Source organism: Vicia villosa, linkage group LG1 (genome assembly GCF_029867415.1).
Source record: "Vicia villosa cultivar HV-30 ecotype Madison, WI linkage group LG1, Vvil1.0, whole genome shotgun sequence".
Classification (NCBI taxonomy): Eukaryota; Viridiplantae; Streptophyta; class Magnoliopsida; order Fabales; family Fabaceae; genus Vicia; species Vicia villosa.
In genome coordinates, this window is record NC_081180.1 from 127,397,534 (window position 1) to 127,417,315 (window position 19,782).

The window sequence follows — 19,782 nt, forward strand, 5'->3', positions numbered from 1 at the left end:
TCCACTTAACACATATACATCTCATTTACAGAAAAACAGAAAAATAAAATCGTTGGGGTGCCTCCCAACAAGCGCTCGTTTTACGTCGTTAGCTCGACGCCTTTTATTGTCTCGCGAATGGCAAGTGACTTCCTCGCAACACGTCAATGCTTTTGCCTCAAACGCAACATAAAGAAAGCGACCTGACCAAACACTTAACAAACGAATCAAAAGCAAAAGTATATACAAGTATGTGTAAAAACACAAATATACATAAAACACAATATTCACAAAATCCTTAATTGGCTAAACAAATTGAAAAGTGAAGATTTAGAGTTTACGAACTATCCGAGTTCAATATGTTTAGCCAACTTCACCTTGCTAAATAGCAAAAGTAAAGAGGAACAAAATCAAACACACAAACATGTATACGTATGAAAATATAAACATGTATCAATATAAGAAAATATATAAGTATGAGAATATGCACAAAATATACGATATTCACAAAACTCAAAAGCAAAGAAACTATCGCAATGCGAATTCAATAAAAACACCAATCCCCGGCAACGGCGCCATTTTGTTGGAGCGGTATAGCGGCAAGCAACAAAATATTTGGAAATATTTATCCGGGAATTTATCGTGTCCACAGAGATTAGTGCTACTGAACAGCCGTTCGACGGATTCTTAGTTATGAGTTTGGTTTTGAATGAATTTAAATATGAAATGGAAAAGTAAATATCAACACAAAAAGAATACAACCTTCAAATAGAAGAAACTATCAAGTATTGCATATAATCTACTCTTCACAAACTTAAACTTATCGACCAGTTGCACTCAGTCTACTATACTCCTTAAACCATTCACGTGTTGCCCGTTGTCGGCATTCGTGTCCAAACACCTCCACGAGTTCTATTGTATGCTTAGTTGACGATTTCTCCACCAATCAAACATACGATAGCTTACCGTGTTAAATTAAAATATTGCTCGATCGACGATCTCTCCACCAATCAAACAACCCGGTAGCATTACGAACCAACACAAAGTGAACATTAACTCTTCATCTATCTCTACAATCAAGAAGCTAATGATTATCGCTCCTAATCAAGATTTGTGAGGTCTATCTCTACAACAACACAAACCCCTAACATCAAGATGCAAAACAACCCACCAAACATAACCCAAACATCAAGATGTAAAAAATCAGGAAAAACAACAAGTTTATATTGTAAAGCAACTTTATACAACGCCATGGGCGACAAATATACATGAGATCAAAGTATATATATACAAAACCCACAAATGAAACCACAAAGAGAAGAAAAGAAGAAAAACCCAAAAATCTCACGGTTTGTCGGCTCCGATTGATGAAGGATTCAACCCCGGATCATCCATTTGATAGCTCCAATGTGTTTTCTAGCATCTTTCCACTCAAAAATGGTTGTGATGACTTTGGGAACAAATACCCCAAAGCATAACCCTAAAAAATGTGATTTTTCCCTATTTAATGACTTTCAAAACCGCCCAGACCTCGCTTAGCGCGCAAATCCGCGCTTAGCCCGCTCAACAGAAAATTGAAATCTTATTTTGGCCATATCTTGAGAACCGTAACTCCGATTTACGCCCGGTTCGAAGCGTTGGAAAGCTTATTCCATGCTCTATCTAACAATGAATAAATATCAATGAAATTTATGATTTTTATCATATTTGTTTTGAGCCTTATTCACCGAATGAATTGATTCCGCCGCTCAAAATCGCGCGTTTGAAGCCGTGTCTTCGCCACGTTATTGCTCATGCTCCAAATACGCCTCAATACCTACAAAATGAATAGAAAACTATCAAAAAGTATAAAAGTATATGAAGATACATCTATTCACAAAGTATACGTATTTATACACAAAACGGGGTATTATTCGAACGGTATTAACAAAAAGTATCGATAAGTGCCACTATTTACAAACACAAAATAACTACATTTTGGCACTTAACACATACTTCTGGTTAGACATACCAACTTAGTATGACTTCATACTGTAAAATCAGTCCTGGATTTTATAGATCCAGAACCAACAGCTCCTTGAGAGAGATATCAAGTACCCTGAGCTTTCCACTTAAGCAAGAACACATTTGACTTGGAACTTTTCAGATATTCTAAAGCAAATGTACTTAGCTTCTTTATTGTACAAGCTTCAGACTGTCACTCTGTCCCTAAGAAGAAACTTTCCTTGAAAGGCATGTTGATCAGATCCCTTATTCTCAAGTTAATAATGAAAAATCAGTCCAATAGATTGGATGATACTTCCAAAGTGCAGATACTTATCAACCACTGAGCTTAGGTTGATATGCCTTCATTATCCTTCCTTGGATAATAGTTCTTCTTTTAATATAAAAAGAGTTCCGTGCTCTCATATGTTTGACTGATGTGTCAAACTTGAGTAAAACTCCTCAATCCTATTTGTAAAAATCACCATCAACCTAGAACCTTGGATAACTGCTGCCTTAAGTCTTTTCTCTGATATTTTTGATTCCTTTGGTCAGTGAAACCTAACAGATATCAGAGATAATATTCTTGACACTAAAAAATATTTTATACATGAAGAACCTTTGTTGAGATGTCCTCCACATACAACAGCAAGCACAACTTTTACACTCCTACTTTCTTGAGTCAGAAATAAACCAATCTATAAAGTACACTATATGCTGTTCGTGTCTTGATCAACATATAAGTTTAGGACAAGTTTCTATCCACAAAACTTCTTAGACCTAGATGCCTCCTCTTCCAGATCAGGAGTAGGTTCTAAACATGCGATCAATCTTTAAATTTTTAGCCCCCAAAGCATCTGTTTGTGCAGTCTCTTTAACCAACAAAATTCTGCATAATTTGCTGATATGATGTCTCAATATTTTGTACAACATCATTCAAGAATTGCACCAAGAGACCCTTCAACAAAGACTTGTGGTTGGCCTTCCAGAGAAGAGAGCAAAGATAAATTGCTTCCTTCTGATCTCTCATCAACAAACTTATTGAACATGCCTTTATGAATGGACTTGAGATATTCCTCAAGTATCTTTGGATATTTTAATAAGTTAGTCGATACTATCTTCCTCCACATATCACATCACCATAAACAAAACAAAAAACTCCTCCACCAAGCTTCAGGCACAACATGAGTCATTGTTCTCTTGACAACCTCAAGGCAAGGTCACCACACACCTTGTCACGAATAGTCCATCCTCCACTTCTAGGGACCATTCTTAAACATATGAACTGACCAAGTCCATACAATTTTTCAGCAAAACTGTATTTCTTGCATATGAACCAGAAAGTATCTTCCCAGGATCTCATCCAAAGATAGAACACGATGCCTACTCTGATACCGATTGAAATTATGTCAAGTCAGACTTCAGATGTCATATGGCATGTCAGGACATCTGATCCAACATTAAGAACACAACAAGGTATATACCGATATAAACATAAAAGCTAAAAAGAAATAAACAGCACACATAATTGTTTACCCAATTCGGTGACAAACACACATACTCTGGGGTCTTACCAAGCCAACAATGAAGTCAACTATCAGCAATATTAATTCAGAGCTAAACATCCCCATTTACAACTCCTTCACTTAATCCCTACCCAATGACCCTTCTACTTAGATCCTCTCTAGATATGGAATATCCCCATCCCACTTCCTATCACCGCGTGATGTTGTACAGTTCTCCAGTCCCAGGAGCTGTAGCAACGACCTAATACCCAACATTCTGATCACACAAACAAACAGTTTGGAAGACACACTTCCATGACAATCCCTAGCTAAGACTCTTGACTATGAACACTAACTTGGAGTTACTTCAAAGCTTCCTCCAAGAACAATACGTACTCCTCTTGCCTACAGGCTTCAAGGATTATGGCGACCTTCCCACAACCCAAGAGGTTCACTTAACCTAGCCCTAATGATTACATCTTTTATATTCTCGGCTGGCTTATTTCCTAGGTTACAAAGCTTTTATTTATAACCTATACCCAACTGGATTTGGGCCTTCAATCACAGCTCATCAACTGTTACAAATCTGCAGAAGATTCGGCATAAAAATAGGAACAATATCACGTGTTTCCTAGAATATCTTCCATGCTAGAATCCATTCTAGAAACGCTCCAAAATATTCTCCTTAAAGTTAGGACTTCAATCATTTGTTTCCTAAAATGTCTCCATAATTTTAGCTGTTAGAAACACTCCAAGATATTCTCCATAAAGATAGGACTAGATGCTAAAAGTACTCCAAAATATTCTTCACAATCTTCTACATGAAAATAGTGCTTCAAATATTAGATTCCTAAATATTCTCCATATTAGTTTAATTATTTACGTGAATAATATGTTAATGTTTCTCATACTTTAAGATATGTGGCACCACATGTTTAACTTAACGGCTTATTTTCCTCTATATGTTTTGTTGACTATCTCTGTAAAACTTCTTTAGGCCGTGATTGTATAATCTTCACTCTTGGCTGTTAGTGGTTTTAGCTATGAAGCATGGACTTCGACACGGACACCGCGACACGACATGACACAAACACTTTGACACTAATAAAATAAAAAACATAGGACACCGACACCGCTATATATACGATAATATTTAAGTTTCAATTATCTATCTATTATTAAAAGTGTTAAAAAATTTCTAATAAAAATTAATGTTTTTAATTTTTCATTGATAATATTATTTGAATACATGTCCAAAAGATGTGCAAGGTATGTTAAAAACAAATATTTTTGAAAAATTTTGTCTGAATTGTTCGACACGTGTTGTATGAGTGTCATACGAATGTCCAACACCGATTTAAAGAGTATCGAAACAATAAAAAAATCTAATTTTTGAAAGACACTTGTCTGACTTTTCCGACAGGTATCGTACATGTGTCATACAAGTGTCGAACACCGCGACACGCCTAATCTTAGAGGTGTCCGTGCTTCATAGGGTTTTAGTGGTGTTGGTAACATAAAAAATGGTCATAATGCTCATTTGTATAGCTCTATTGTATTTTGAATGAATTTAAGGTCTTAGCGACCATAATAGACTTTAGTAGACTTGAAAAAGATTTGATTGACTCATGTTTGATAGTTTTTAAACTCGTATAACTTATTATCCATTGAGGAGAATTCACATATTCATTAAACGTCTGAGTTTCCAATTTCGAGTGATATATAATATATTTTTAGATGTTAACACATAAGCATGAACATCCTCCGAATATTTATCTAGGCATGTTGGTATGAGGAGATCAAAAGTCAAGACAAATGATATTAAAAATGACAGATCAAATCAAATCAGTAACTAAAACCCAAAACAAAATACAAACAAGCATGATATAGTAAAAAAATGAAAGCATGATCAAACGGTTCAAATGCATTAACTGTTGAACTTGAGATTACGTATGTAGAACAGTGTTGTGCATCGTTCATCTTTCTTCAAATCTATAAATTCGTACACCAGCCTCTACTATGAAACACACAAATTTAGCCATAGAGAAAATGGAGAGGACACAGAGAAGTTTAAGCTTGTTGGTGCTGTGTTTCCTGATCATGGGAACAACAAAGTTAGTGAGTGGCCAGACTGCGAACAACGTAAGAGCAACATACAATAACTACAACCCTCAGAATATTGGTTGGAGCTACAACACCGCCAGTGTTTACTGTGCTACCTGGGATTCTAACCAGCCCTTGTCATGGCGTCGAAAATACGGTTGGACTGCCTTTTGTGGACCCGCCGGACCTCATGGCAGAAACTCTTGTGGCAAATGCTTGAGGGTATGTATGAATTTTTTAATTAGTTTTTAATTAAGATCAAGATTATATTCTCAAACATAGTTGTTGATTACTTGTTGAAAGTTGAATTAATAATATTGTGGTGGTGGTTTAGGTGAGAAATACTGCAACTGGAGCTCAGACAACAGTGAGAATAGTGGATCAGTGTGGTAATGGTGGGTTGGATTTGGATGTGAATGTGTTCAATAGACTTGATACCAATGGACAGGGTTACCACCTGGGTCACCTTACGGTTACCTATGTCTTTGTTAATTGCTAATGCTAATGAATCACTCTTTGTGATGATAAGTTGTATTACTGTCCAATAATACCATAAATAAATATATAAATAAAACAATGGTGCAACTTGGATGAATTTATAATTGTTCTTATTTATCTCTTTCTATTCCGAAAACTTGTTATTTTAATTTCATTTCTTCGGCCTTTGGCAAATGAATCCAGTCTGTTGTCATGTCTAGTTTATCCACACTTTAAAATAAAATGGCTATTAGTATGACTTTCAATTTGTCTGTTTCACCTTTTTTTTTTTTTAATTTTAAACTAATTTTCTGGACTTGGATATTAATATAAAATATATATATATATATATAAATATATATATATATATATATATATATATATATATATATATATATATATATATATATATATATATACACTACTAGAAATACTCTGTTTTCCTGCGGATTTTAGTTAAATTTCCGCAGGAAACACATTTCCTGCGGAGTTTCCTGCGGTTTTATGTCCCCAGCTATAACCTTCGTGGGTAATATTTTCGGCAGGAAGTTCCGCAGGTACTTCCGCAGGTAAATCCGCAGGAAATAATCCGCAGGTAAATCCGCAGCTAACATATGTCAAAATTAAAAAAAATAAATAAAATTTAATTTATAATTGATAAATTGAGACTACATCTTTCCTATGCAATAATTTAGAATACTCTTGAATTTAAAAGAATATTGCCCTTCTACTAAAAAATTTACACACAATAGTGACATTCCCCAACTTAGCAATCATAATAAATTCTCAATCAGTAGAGATGCTGCACTTTTCTGCCAATTTGACCATGCTGTCAAGCTCTGCAACAAGACCATTGCTGGAAGAAAAAAATAGTCAGAATATCATTAACTTGGGACATGGATAATTTCAGAAGACCATTATAACATCAGTACCAAGAAAATGAGATGCATGCTTATTATTTGAAGTAGGTAAATGATACAACATGCATATTTTATCTGTTCAAAAAAATAGAAAAATAATGGTTTGAAATTTATATCAAGAATCTAAACTGCTTTGGAAAAGGGGTCTTCAAAATTTTCACATCATGTTGATGCAAAACCCAAGCCAATAAGATTCCACTGGAACTATAACAGAGATCTCCTGAAACCCAAGCCCAAGTAGTCCATCAAACTTAGCTAGCACAAACAAAATACTTCCTTCACGGGTAGTCTCAATGAAATACTACAATTCCAAGGATAACATCATTGTTAAGTCAGTAAGAAATGATGTATAACTGTGTACAGTATTTCTTGATACACAAGATCTTAGATGAATAAGCACTCAACATCACCAAGTTTAACATTATCTTGACTGAAAAAACCATAAATTGCTCCAGATCCATATCGTATTTTAACGATGTTCCTAAATTGACAATGATAAAAGGATATTCGAATGTATTAATTGAGCATGTTAAAGCCCACAAACAGCAAGCCACCAACAAATACTTGTGCTCCATAGGGAAAATCTACTAGACAATGTAAGAAGAAAGTAAGTGGAGCCGCATATAGTCCACAACAGATTATTTACTTGTTACATAACAATCAATCAAAGACAACAAATCTTTAACAACCATCATAATTTACCTGATGGCCACCAATAACTAAGGACATATGGTATCAAGGATGAAATATCGTACGACCACCAATGTCAAAGAGATGATGATGATGCAGAGCTTCAACAACTGAAACATCAATGCCAAAACCATTCCCATCATCCCATTCTAATCTCCTCAATAGGCAATTGTACAGGCATTCCAGGTTTCCAACCAGGCGAAACAGAAAATTTGGGAGGAAGCAAGGCTAATTCAACTCTTCAAAAAAAAGGAATTCCTCTTGAATATTATCAAACCAAGAATAAAAATAAATAATGGAATACTTGGTAGTAACAGAGAAAGCCACAAACACATACACCAATTTACATTTCTTATATGTATGTATAGTTTGATATTATTTAGAAACAAGGCTAATCGAACTCTTTAAAAAAAAGGCAATTCAATTACTTATATGAGTAGTTTGATATTATTTAGAAAAAAGGTTAATCGAACCACAGTATTTATAACTACAAGAAGCACTACAATGAAACAGAAAGTGGGAATTCAATTACCTAATCATTAGTTCATAATAAATTCGCTTCAACTCCAGTAGAGACGGAATGTCTGCAGGAGCCTCTTCAACCATATTATCGCCTTCTTAAACAAGGAAGATTCTCAATCAGTAGAGATGGACTAATCTTTCTTGAGAGTATTTGTGCCCGAACATAATCCTGAGATCTAGGCACAATCAAACCCACACAATTTAACAAGGAAGATTCTCAAATCAGTAACTTATTAGCAACATAAGAAATTGATAGCCTACTATTTAGTGGATACCTACAAAAAATACGAGGAAGTAAACAGTAACTTTTGATAAAATATGCATCATAATTAATGAAATAAACATATAAATCATTAAATAGAATTTGTTACTAGTTCCTTTAGAAAAATATGGCTACAATTCAAAGGAAAGTCAAATCTTAATCTTGTTGGAGGTTTTAGGTACGTACTTGCATTAATCCAATATGAAAAAATAATCATAGTGTCTTAGTACAACACTCATGTATGAATCTTGGACAACTAAATGCTTTTCTCAACTTTCGTATCGACAAATTGCCAAGTTTTTGTTCCATCTTTGAATATTTTTTAGGCATGACATATACGTTTCCTATGAAGAACCCTTGGTAAAAATAATAGCCATTCTTTAAATTTAGAAATTTTCTGGCTAGCTTAAGGTACTAAATGAAAAAGGTGCTTATGACAAAGTAATAATATACATATGATATCTAAGGTATGTAGCAAACAAAAAGACAAATCTGAGGGACTTACAGAATTGAAAGTTTGAGAAAGGAATTGTAATGAAATACTCACAAGACCGGCTATGCAAGATGGTACTGCTTAGGCCTCATTGAGAGTGCGTATTTATAGAAGGTTGCGGACTTCAACACTTTTCAAGTCCGTCTTGGAATTTGGCATGAGAAGTTTATGATGACATTTCTATTTGAAGGAGAAAAAAGCCATAGATTTAAAAGAAGTATCATCTCCACCAGCAGCACCAGAACCACCTCCGCCGGTCATCTGTTGGTAACTCATGACGACAAATAGGGCAAGAATTATGCAATTCCAGCCACGACAAGATACAATCAGCATGATAAATGAGCTTACACAGCATCTGCTTTGAGGAATTCGACTCGAGCAACTCCCTGGTAACTTCGATAACAGGGAGCTTTTTCTCTATTTCATTTACATATGAAATTCTATATTAACAATGTAGTTAGATAATTAACATAGTTATTGATATAAACTCAAAGTATACAAAAATAATAAAAATACACCTTAATTACTCATAACTAAAACTATGAAGCTGTAGATTATTTCCTGTCACCAGTTTGTTTGGAATTCGATAACAAAATGAATATTGTATCAAATATGTTGTTCCCTATGGTCAATCTTTGATGTGAATACACTTAGAGCTACACCTCTCAATTCATTCTGCAGCTCCTATATGATTGAGATAAGAAATTTGTTAGGCACTATGACAGATTCGAAACACGGGATCATGACCCCTTCCGAGTTCGAAACAAGGCGAATGACTCCAAATACCCTACTAGTTTAGGACTTCTCCATGCAGGGCTGTTATGGTTCATGTCAAAGCATCATCATCATCAGCATAAGCTCATGCAGTTTGGAATGAACATGCAGTTTGGAAAAAGGATTTAAAAACAGAGAAACAATGCAACTAAATTTTCAACCAACTAGGTTACTCAATACAAGACTAGTATCAATACGATGACCTAAATCATGAGGTGAAAAAGTAAGCATAAGCTCATGATATTTCTACACACAATTTTACTATTTTAACTTTATGACTCTATATTCTAATGTCAAGAGAATCATGAATTTGTGTAAGTTCTAACCTATTCACCACAATGGCTTTAGTTCTCTCAGTAACATCATATCCCACTGTATATTCCAACAATCTCTTCAAATAATAAACTACACAACCACAAAGTATAGATAACATTCACTTTCAAAACCTAATAAGCAAACAACCCATTACAATCTTAAATTTTAACACATAAGGGTCAGTCTAAAATTTTATTAATTTACCAATATGTAAGTGGCATATTCAAAATCACATAAGTAAACTCATTGTGGCATTTCAACAAACATCTTGTTTACAAAAATCACCTATGTTTATACTCAATCTAACTTAAAATCATCTAATTTCAGAAATGAATAGGAACAAATTTACCACTTCAGCAAAACAGGAACAAAACCTGCCATGGATCAATACAAAGTTCAATTTAAAGAAGAGACAACATGTACAAAATGAGGATCATTGAGAGTAAATGTTTATGTACATTGAAACCCTAACTATGGAAACTGAAACTCTTGTAACATTCATGATTTCAATTGATTTTTAGCTTAAGCCATAACTTGATAGCACCGAGGTACGAAGTGTATCTAATGTCAAGAGAATACCTGAGTTGAAGTGTGAAGATGAAGAAGACGACAACGCTAGGCTCCGGCGAAATTGCGGCAACAGAACACGGCGAAGATGGGACTCCGAGGAACGGGCTACGGCTATGGCGAGGTTGGGACTCCGAGGAACACCGGCGAAGTGTAAATAAATTGATTTTTAGGTTTTTGAATTGTGTTTGGAGTTGAGTAATTTTGTTGAGCAAAGTAACGTTGCAGGAACTTTGAAGAAGTACAATATCAGTTTATATATAAATCCTATTTCAAAAGAAAGAGCAACTTAATCTAGTGTCTTAGTGGTAGTGACTTAGTCAAGTAATTAGTTTCCAAACGTAGTTTCGATTCTCAACTATAAGTTCCCATCATATTAAATTATAAGTTCCCATCATATTAAATTTTTTTAATTTAATTTTTTAAAAACTTTCATACCTATTATTTTTTTAAAATTTTATTTTTTTAAAAAATTATCATACTTATTAATAAAATATAAGTTAAAGAAAATATATATATAATTCAAAATTTGCATATTATTTATTTATTTTATTAAAAATTAAGATTAAAATTAAAAATAAAAATTAAGTAAAATACATTATAAAAATAATTAATAACATAAAAAAAATTAAGATTAAAAAGTAAAATTAAACTAAATAAAAAAGCACCATAAATATAATTAATAAAATAGAAAAAATAATGATAAATTTTTTTATAAATTTAAATATTGAAATATGCCAATTCCGCAGGTAATACCGCAGGAAAGTTTCCTGCGGAATTACCTGCGAATTCTGTATTACAGTTTGATTTTAATAAAAGTTAATATTCGCAGGAAGATCTGCAGGAAAGTTTTCTGAGAAATTACCTGCGGAAATTATAATTTTGTTTAAAATATATATTCCGCAGTAAAATCCGCAGGTATTCCTGCGGAATTTGCTGCCAAATCTGTATCCCCAGAAAAATCCGCAGGTATACCTGCGGAACATTTTCCGCAGGAAATTCCGCAGGTAATTCGAGTATTCCTAGATGTGATATATATATATATATGGGACGTATCAAATGAGAACTTTAATTATTATGAGAACTTTTAATTATTGTTTCTTAAAATTTGAGTGAAATCTAAGGCATTGGTTTTAAATCGTATGATTATTATTAAAAGTTCCCAGTTCTCATAATAGCCAAAGTTTCTTAAAATTTGAGTGAAATCTAAGGAATAATTTTCTCTTTCCACATTTAATTACTTATTATTTTTAACCATTAGATTGAAAATAATAAATGGTCAAGATGTGGAGTAAGTTATAATAACTTACTCTTGGAGTAAATATAACCCTCCTCTCTCTCTCTCTCTCTCTCTCTCTCTATATATATATATATATATATATATATATATATATATATATATATATATATATATATATATATATATATATATATATATATATATATATATATATATATATATATATATATATATATATATATAGCCATTAGATTAAAAAGAATTAATGGTCAAAATGTGGAGTAAGTCTGAATAACTTACTTCTGAAATAAATAAATAAATAAATAAATAAATATATATATATATATATATATATATATATATATATATATATATATATATATATATATATATATATATATATATATATATATATATATATATATATATATATATATATATATATATATATATTCACATTTTTTAAACTTAAAATAAATATATAATGTCTGCGGATCCGTCATATCTCTGTTCTCATATTTTTATAAGATGAAATAAAATTTTATCTGTTGCACTCTATTTTTTTTCACACTTAAATACAACTTGAATTAAATAAAATATTGCGAATGAAATTTTAAATATTCCATAACTATAAAAAATTTTAAACCAAACTAAAATTATAATATAAAAATATGGTTAAAAGAGTTATACATGTATCTATCGAGGATGGAGAAACTACCATAATTTTTCAAAATCAATTGAAACCTCAAGAATCGCTAATTTCCCTTGATTTTTCAGCACCAAATACGAATGTGAAAAACAATGAAATTAACCCGTTGTAATCCATTCTAAAATCCTTCACACACGACACAAAGAATCAATTTAAATTCCGAGGAATGAGAATAAAAACTTTGGAAACTCAAGTTAGACAAATTTCTACTCCCTAAGCTCAAGAAGCCGTGATGATTTTCCTAGTACTTCTAAAAACACATGCATCCGCTTTTGGTACAAAAGTATTTAGACTTGCAAAGTCATTTCACAAAATAGTTGTAAGGAATATGAAGGACCAAGTTATAAAAACCAAGATCACCGAGAGATAAACAAGAGTTCTTTTGATGCATCAGAAGAGGCCATTTTAGAAGTTGAGAAAGAACCATCCCTAGGTGAATCATAAAGTGAAGAAAGACAATGATTTTTTCAATACAAAAGGAAGACTTATCCATGACACGTGAAAATGAAGAAATGTCAACAGATGTTTCAGAAACCAGCAATCCAAAGAGGTTTATGCAAGATAGACCACCAACATAGTTTCCTCATAAGATCACAAAAGCTAAAGAAGAACAACAATTTGGTAAATTTAGGGAGATCCTAAAGAAATTGCAAATCAACATGTCATTAATTAATGTCATTCAAAATATTTCTAACTACTCTTTGAAAGCACAAAGTATTTTATGATATCGTTTATGTGTTTAAGTATCATTTGTGTGTTTTGATGGTTTTGTCAATTTGATTATTGATTGATATAAGTAGGGTTGCGTATTTGTAATTTGAATATCATTTGTTTGTGTGCTTGTACGCTTTTATCATTTTAATTTGATTGTAATCGCTTTGGATACTATTTATTTGTAACACTAAGAATCCTCTACATTTCATGAAATAGATTTCTTTAATCCTTGTGAGTATTCTTTTTTGAGCCCATGAGATTGCTCTTTTTCATTTCTACATGCGTAACTTGAATCACAAGTTATTGTTGTTAAAATTGAAATATTAGTGATTTGATTCGAATAAAGTACAATATAAGATTTGAATTATAAGCTGTGTGGAAAATGCGATTTGGCTCTAGTTAAATATTCGAATCAGAAAATGAGCATGATTCGAATCACAACCTCATGTGATTATAATCAAGTACAAATATTGATTCGAATCAAATGTCTTTCCGAAGTTTTATTTTGGCTTTGTCCAAATTGATTTGAATCTCAATTTTCACTTGATTGATATCGAGCGACGTGCTCAATGATAGATTCATTAGCGTCCTCTACAAACTTAGTGAACTTGGGGATTTTCCAACTCCTAGGGAGTTTACTTTGCAACATGTATTCAAATAATGCATAGACAAAATTTGGCTTATGTAGGCCAAAATTAAGGCCATTTTAAGGCAGAGTCTGTTCGACCACGTTGGATATGTTATTTTGTCCCCCAAAATCATTTTGTTGGACATTTGTAACCACTTAGTCTACATCCTGATTTCAATTAACTATATCATGGTTACTCTTATCTATTTGTTGCCTCATAGATAATAGGCAGTTAGTAGTTAAGGATGACATAACTTCAGGGGTGTATCCTAAACCTCCTTGTTGTGCCATTCAAAAATAGTTTTTTATAGCATATTATGACCCTAAGTATGGATTAATAGGGAACATAATAGCCATCGTATTATCCGCATACATAGATGCACTAGTTTGTAGGCCTTCCATCATCGATGTTGGCATACCATAAGGATATTACCTACTACCAAGGGTAACTTAAAACTTAAGGGAATATAAGGCCTAAGGTCTTCCATTATTGCTTAAGTAACCCTGGAGGTTGTTGGAAAACTTGTTCCTTGTGGTGGGGAAACCGCCATTTTTTACGGTATCATCGACGCCGATATCTGGCTTATAACAGGAGAAGTTACTTCAACGGTTGTTGAAGTTCCTGCATTACTAACCGTCGAATCGATTGATTGTTCTTCTACATTTAGAGCATTATTCAAGGGATGAGAGAATTTTTTTAACATTGCATGAGTCATCTCAGCAAGAGTCTAACCACTCCTCAGACGCATAAAGATTCATTAACTAAAGACATTCATGTATGAAGAACAAAATTAACAGTAAAAGACACAACACTTTTCTGCAAAAGTTAAAATTTATTGCACAAAAGGGTCCCATTCGACGTGCCAATTTGTTTACTTGTAATTTTAGTAAAACAAATCACATGTTTTAATTCACTTAATGGATTAATCTTGAAAAAATCATAAGGACAATTTGTGAAGAAAAGTAAAACGAAAAGTGTTTATGATTGAGACTTAGATGTTTGAATGTTGATAAACTGGACATAAACTCTGATTGAAACAAAATAGAAATGCTTTGAAAGAAGAAAATAGACATAAAGAAACATAATGAATGTCATTAAAGTAAATGCTTCAATTAAAAAGACTTAAAGAATTTAAAGAAAGGATAAAGACTCACACATTTTCTTACATATTGTTCCTCTTTGTGACTTGGATACTTAAGTACTATAAAGAAGAAGTAATTTTTGCGACCACTTGATCACAATAATGAGATCAACTTATATACTAATACAATGGTAACCGTCGACAACAGTTATATCCACAGAACTTGACACATATCACCTTACATGGGATTCCACCTTCTTATTTTCTCCCACTAGTATTCAATGTTTAAATTGCTGCCAACTACCCATCACACTAATAACTTCCTATAAACTCCCTAATTTCCTCTGTCGAGAGTCTCTAGTAAACTCCTATAGTATTGTCGAAACATCCCTAGTGTGGCATACCTCTAGACTAAAAACACACTAGGTCCCCAATGTCTGATGGATGCCTCAAACTCGTCACTTTGTTGAAGAGCTAATTTGTGCAAACTTTTTTGAGATCCTGGACATTGATAAGTGCCAAAGTGTAGTTATTTTTGTATATAGTTTTACGGCACTTATGGTCTCTTTTTCCTCAACTAGTGCGTGAATGCGTACGGTTTCGTTATATTTGTACATATTATGTATTCTTTAAGTTTTCAATTCATTTATGTATCGTTTGATAGTTTTATATTCATTTTGTAGCTATTGATGCGTATTTGGAGCATGAGTGTCATACCCCAAAATTTACCCAGTCTTCATCTTATAAAATTTATTTTTACACGGAGTCTATTCTCAAATTGAGGGGTGTAGAACATTTGTGTGGACCCAATTTAATATTGGCCCACTAAAATCATTTCTATCATTTGTGCACACATAATTTTTATTTTTAATAGGTTTTTATTATTTTGTGTAAATACAACTAACAAATTAATTCGTATTTTAGCATTTTATATACATATTCTTTTAAAATATAGGGGTTTATTTGGGTTCATTATGAATTGTTAAATTAAAACTCTTTTTGATAAATTATTAGTTTAATATATCAATTTAATTGATTATTTAATTAATTCTTTCTTTTAATTAAACTAAATTAGTCTAATTTATCATTTATTAACATAAATATTATTCTAATAATTATTATTATTCAATATTATTTTACTAATTAAATATTATTATCTAATTACTATTATTATTTAACTAATATTATTATTACACTAATTATTATTATTATTTTATTATTACTAATTTCTGAAAATGACAAAAATTCGGCTTTTTTACTTTTGTGGGTTTTAACCTAATAATTATTATTATTCAATATTATTTTACTAATTAAATATTATTATCTAATTACTATTATTATTTAACTAATCTTATTATTACAGTAATTATTATTATTATTTTATTATTACTAATTTCTGAAAATGACAAAAATTCGGCTTTTTACTTTTGTGGGTTTTAACCTAATTTTCTAACGCTATAAATAGGACCTTTGACAATCCTATCAGGGACCTTTTTTCAATTTCACGTACTTTTTTCACAAATTCACACCCAAAACTACGCTTTTTCACACAAACTACGTTTTCTACGCTTTTTCTCTTCTCTCTTTGAGGGTTTGTCTAATCCGCCGTTGTCGATTAACTGACAACGACCGACAAAACCTTTCCCCCTTTCCAACGCAATTTTCAAACCGCTCAAAAGCTATTTCAAATCATTCAAACTCAATCACAAACTCAAATATTTTCGGCGATGATTACCTATGAGGCCTCCCCAAAAAAGGGTTTCTGGCCATTATTGTCTCGATCTGACAATGGCCGGCTCCCCTAAAAAAGGGTTTCTGGTCATTGTTGTCTCGATCTGACAATGGCCGGCCTCCCATAAAAAAGGGGTTTCTGGTCATTGTTGTCTCGATCTGACAATGACCTATTTTTATTTTCACTATACATGGCTTTTGGCCTTTGGTCATTGTTGTGTCGATCTGACAATGATTTCTGTCAAAACCCTTAGGTTTACCTTTTTGGCCAATGATGCTATCTGAGGCCTCCTTTTTTAAAAATGTTGTTTTCTTCGTTTAATACACGTTTTAGCTAATGATTTCTATGAGGTCTCATTTTTTAAAACATTTTTTAAAAAACCTTGTTTTGGCCAATGATGATGCATTGAGGCCTATTATTTTTATTACAATCTTGTTTATATGCCTTTTGGCATTCGGTTATTGTTGTCTTGATCGGACAATGGCTTTATCAAAACTGAGGTTTACCTTTTTGGGCAAAAGCTAACTTTTTAAATTTATTAATCAACAATTATAAAAACCTAAAACCTAGAGGCTAAATGGGTCCCCTTGAGTACAAGGGAGGCAAATGGTGCCTAACACCTTCCCTTTGCCTAATTAACCTACTTACCCAAAATCTCTTATTTTTAAGGGTTTCTCACTTGCCCAAATAAAGTGGGTGACAACGTTGCTACAGCTGGCGACTCTGCTGGGAATTTTAAGTTTACCTTAATTTGACCTTTAGGTTTTAGGTTTATTGTTCTAACGATTTTAATTTTTTTTTATTATTTTAATAATTATTATTAATTTTAACAATTTTATTATTATTATTATTATTATTATTATTATTATTATTATTATTATTATTATTATTAATTCTTTGCAATTAATTCGATATTTTCTAAATGCATGTGTTAGAGTTTTGTAACATTTGTTCATGTTTTGCAGATAAACTTCCATGAGATTTTCCTCTATGATGATAAGCTCCCGAAACTACGCCTAGATAAGCTCCCGAAACTATCACGAACGTCACGGACTATGCTACGGAATGACATTCTGCAGGACTATCCCAAGTATCTCTTCTCTAAAAAACTTGTAAATCAAGCTCAGTTCACCAAAACTCCCAAGCTAGATCACAATCCACCTTGCAAGTTTCACTGCCATGTGTTAAGACCTAAATGGGCAGGGGAATATTTTGAAATCTCAGCACATATAAAGAGGAGATGCACCGCCCAGGTTATGCTGTTCTTCTAAACTACTTTTATTTTAATTTTTTTTTTAAATATATATTTTTCCTAATTGTTTATAATATCAAAAATACAAAAAAAAGGTGTTATATTATTTAGATTAATTAGGTTAATTGATTATTAAGGATACAAAAGCTACAATTAAAAAAAATAATCTGGCTAGTCAATATTTTTTTCCAATCAAAATTAATTCATTCCTTTCACAAATAATATGATAGGTGAGCGTCAATCTCACCATATCTTCGAATCGGTCGACTCCCAATGTCGAACCGCTCAATTATTAAACACCATTTAAATTCATGCGAATTGGTTTATGCCTAGAGCAATAATCAAACGCTACCGCTAAAAATGTGGTAAATGAATTAAGTCAAATTTCATCGCCTCGAGCGACTTAATTCTATTGAAGATAACTTTTTTATCGACTCCCCGAACTACGAGACTCTGATTTCTCTCATCTTTTGATGGAGATACGTAGGCACACGGTTGCGAAACCAAGGCGAGTCACCTAATAAACAAACCTGAGTCAAATTTCTTCGCCTCGAGCGAATTAATTCTGATAAAGATCAAGATTCTTTATCAAGACTCAATCAACTCACCTAACCTTTAGTCTTAGGATTTTCAATTTTGTTTGATGTTTCTATTTTTTTTGTGTGGATATTTATACATTTATTTCGTTATTTCTTTTCTATATATATAATTATCATTCTATTATACATGTTGATGGGATTATATATGTATATGTTATAAACCTTAAGTGTGGGAATTATCATTAAGACCAGAGGAGACTTGCATCGCCTACGAGTCTTAGTGATAATTCCACTTAGAGTGGGTTAAATACCCGGAAATGTCCGAGACGAGGCTTGACTTTGTCGAGGGCGGGATTTGGTATTTAGCTGATCTCTCTGGGAACCTACCCCTAAAACTCGAACCTCATGGGTAAACGATCCTTCTAAAATCCAAAGAGACAAAAAGTCTCGGAGGCTACGAGGGACCCCATGAGACCTTTTTAGAACCACCTATGGGAAGGGTAGACTACCTTACGCCGTCATATTGAACCTACGAACCTAGGACTATATGATTTATGTTTTTTTTATTACCATAACTGCGTTTCAATGCTTTACTAACCCTGTCCCTAGCCTGTAGGGTTTTCTTTTCAAAAGAGCGTGTTCTTCCCACGAATGACACTTTCATTAACGCACGTCGATTGGCCTCTCGATGGCCATGAGATCTAGTGACTGTCTTGAACGGTCACCATGTGCCTGCTCTCGCGCATCCCCTAGCTTGTAGGGTTTTGGATTTCGATTTATACATCTTTCATCCCTAGCCTGTAGGGATTCCACTTCGTCCGACATTGTCCTTAGATAGGTTGTGTTCTTCATAAGGAACCTTCCCACGGAGGACATCTTCATTAATGCACGTCGATTGGCCTCTAGATGGACATGAGATCTGGTGACTGTCTTGAACGATCACCATGTGCCTGCTCCCGCGCATCCCCTAGCTTGTAGGGTTTTGGATTTTGGTTTATACATCTTTCATCCCTAGCTTGTAGGGATTCCACTTCGTCCGACATTGTCCTTAGATAGGTTGTGTTCTTCATAAGGAACCTTCCCACGAAGGACATCTTCATTAATGCACGTCGATTGGCCTCTAGATGGCCATGAGATCTGGTGACTGTCTTGAACGATCACCATGTGCCTGCTCCTGCGCATCCCCTAGCTTGTAGGGTTTTGGATTTCAGTTTATACATCTTTCATCCCTAGCCTGTAGGGATTCCAATTTGTCCGACATTGTCCTTAGATAGGTTGTGTTCTTCATGAGGAACC

At 33.1% G+C, this 19,782-nt stretch overlaps 1 protein-coding gene across 1 annotated transcript; it reads left to right on the forward strand.

Annotated features, from left to right (window-relative positions):
* Positions 1-5,335: 5,335 nt before the first annotated feature.
* On the forward strand, positions 5,336-6,296 carry LOC131616520 (pathogenesis-related protein PR-4-like). The gene is made up of 2 exons (XM_058887878.1): positions 5,336-5,792; positions 5,905-6,296. The coding sequence occupies exons 1-2, from the start codon at positions 5,487-5,489 to the stop codon at positions 6,067-6,069; spliced, it is 471 nt and encodes a 156-aa protein (XP_058743861.1). The 5' UTR covers positions 5,336-5,486; the 3' UTR covers positions 6,070-6,296.
* The last annotated feature ends 13,486 nt before the right edge of the window (positions 6,297-19,782 follow it).

Excerpts from the sequence above, each read along its gene's own strand:
- LOC131616520 (XM_058887878.1), top strand. The coding sequence starts at position 5,487 with ATGAAACACACAAATTTAGCCATAGAGAAAATGGAGAGGACACAGAGA. Across the intron at positions 5,793-5,904 it reads CTTGTGGCAAATGCTTGAGG|GTGAGAAATACTGCAACTGG; the intron begins GTATGTATGAAT and ends GTGGTGGTTTAG.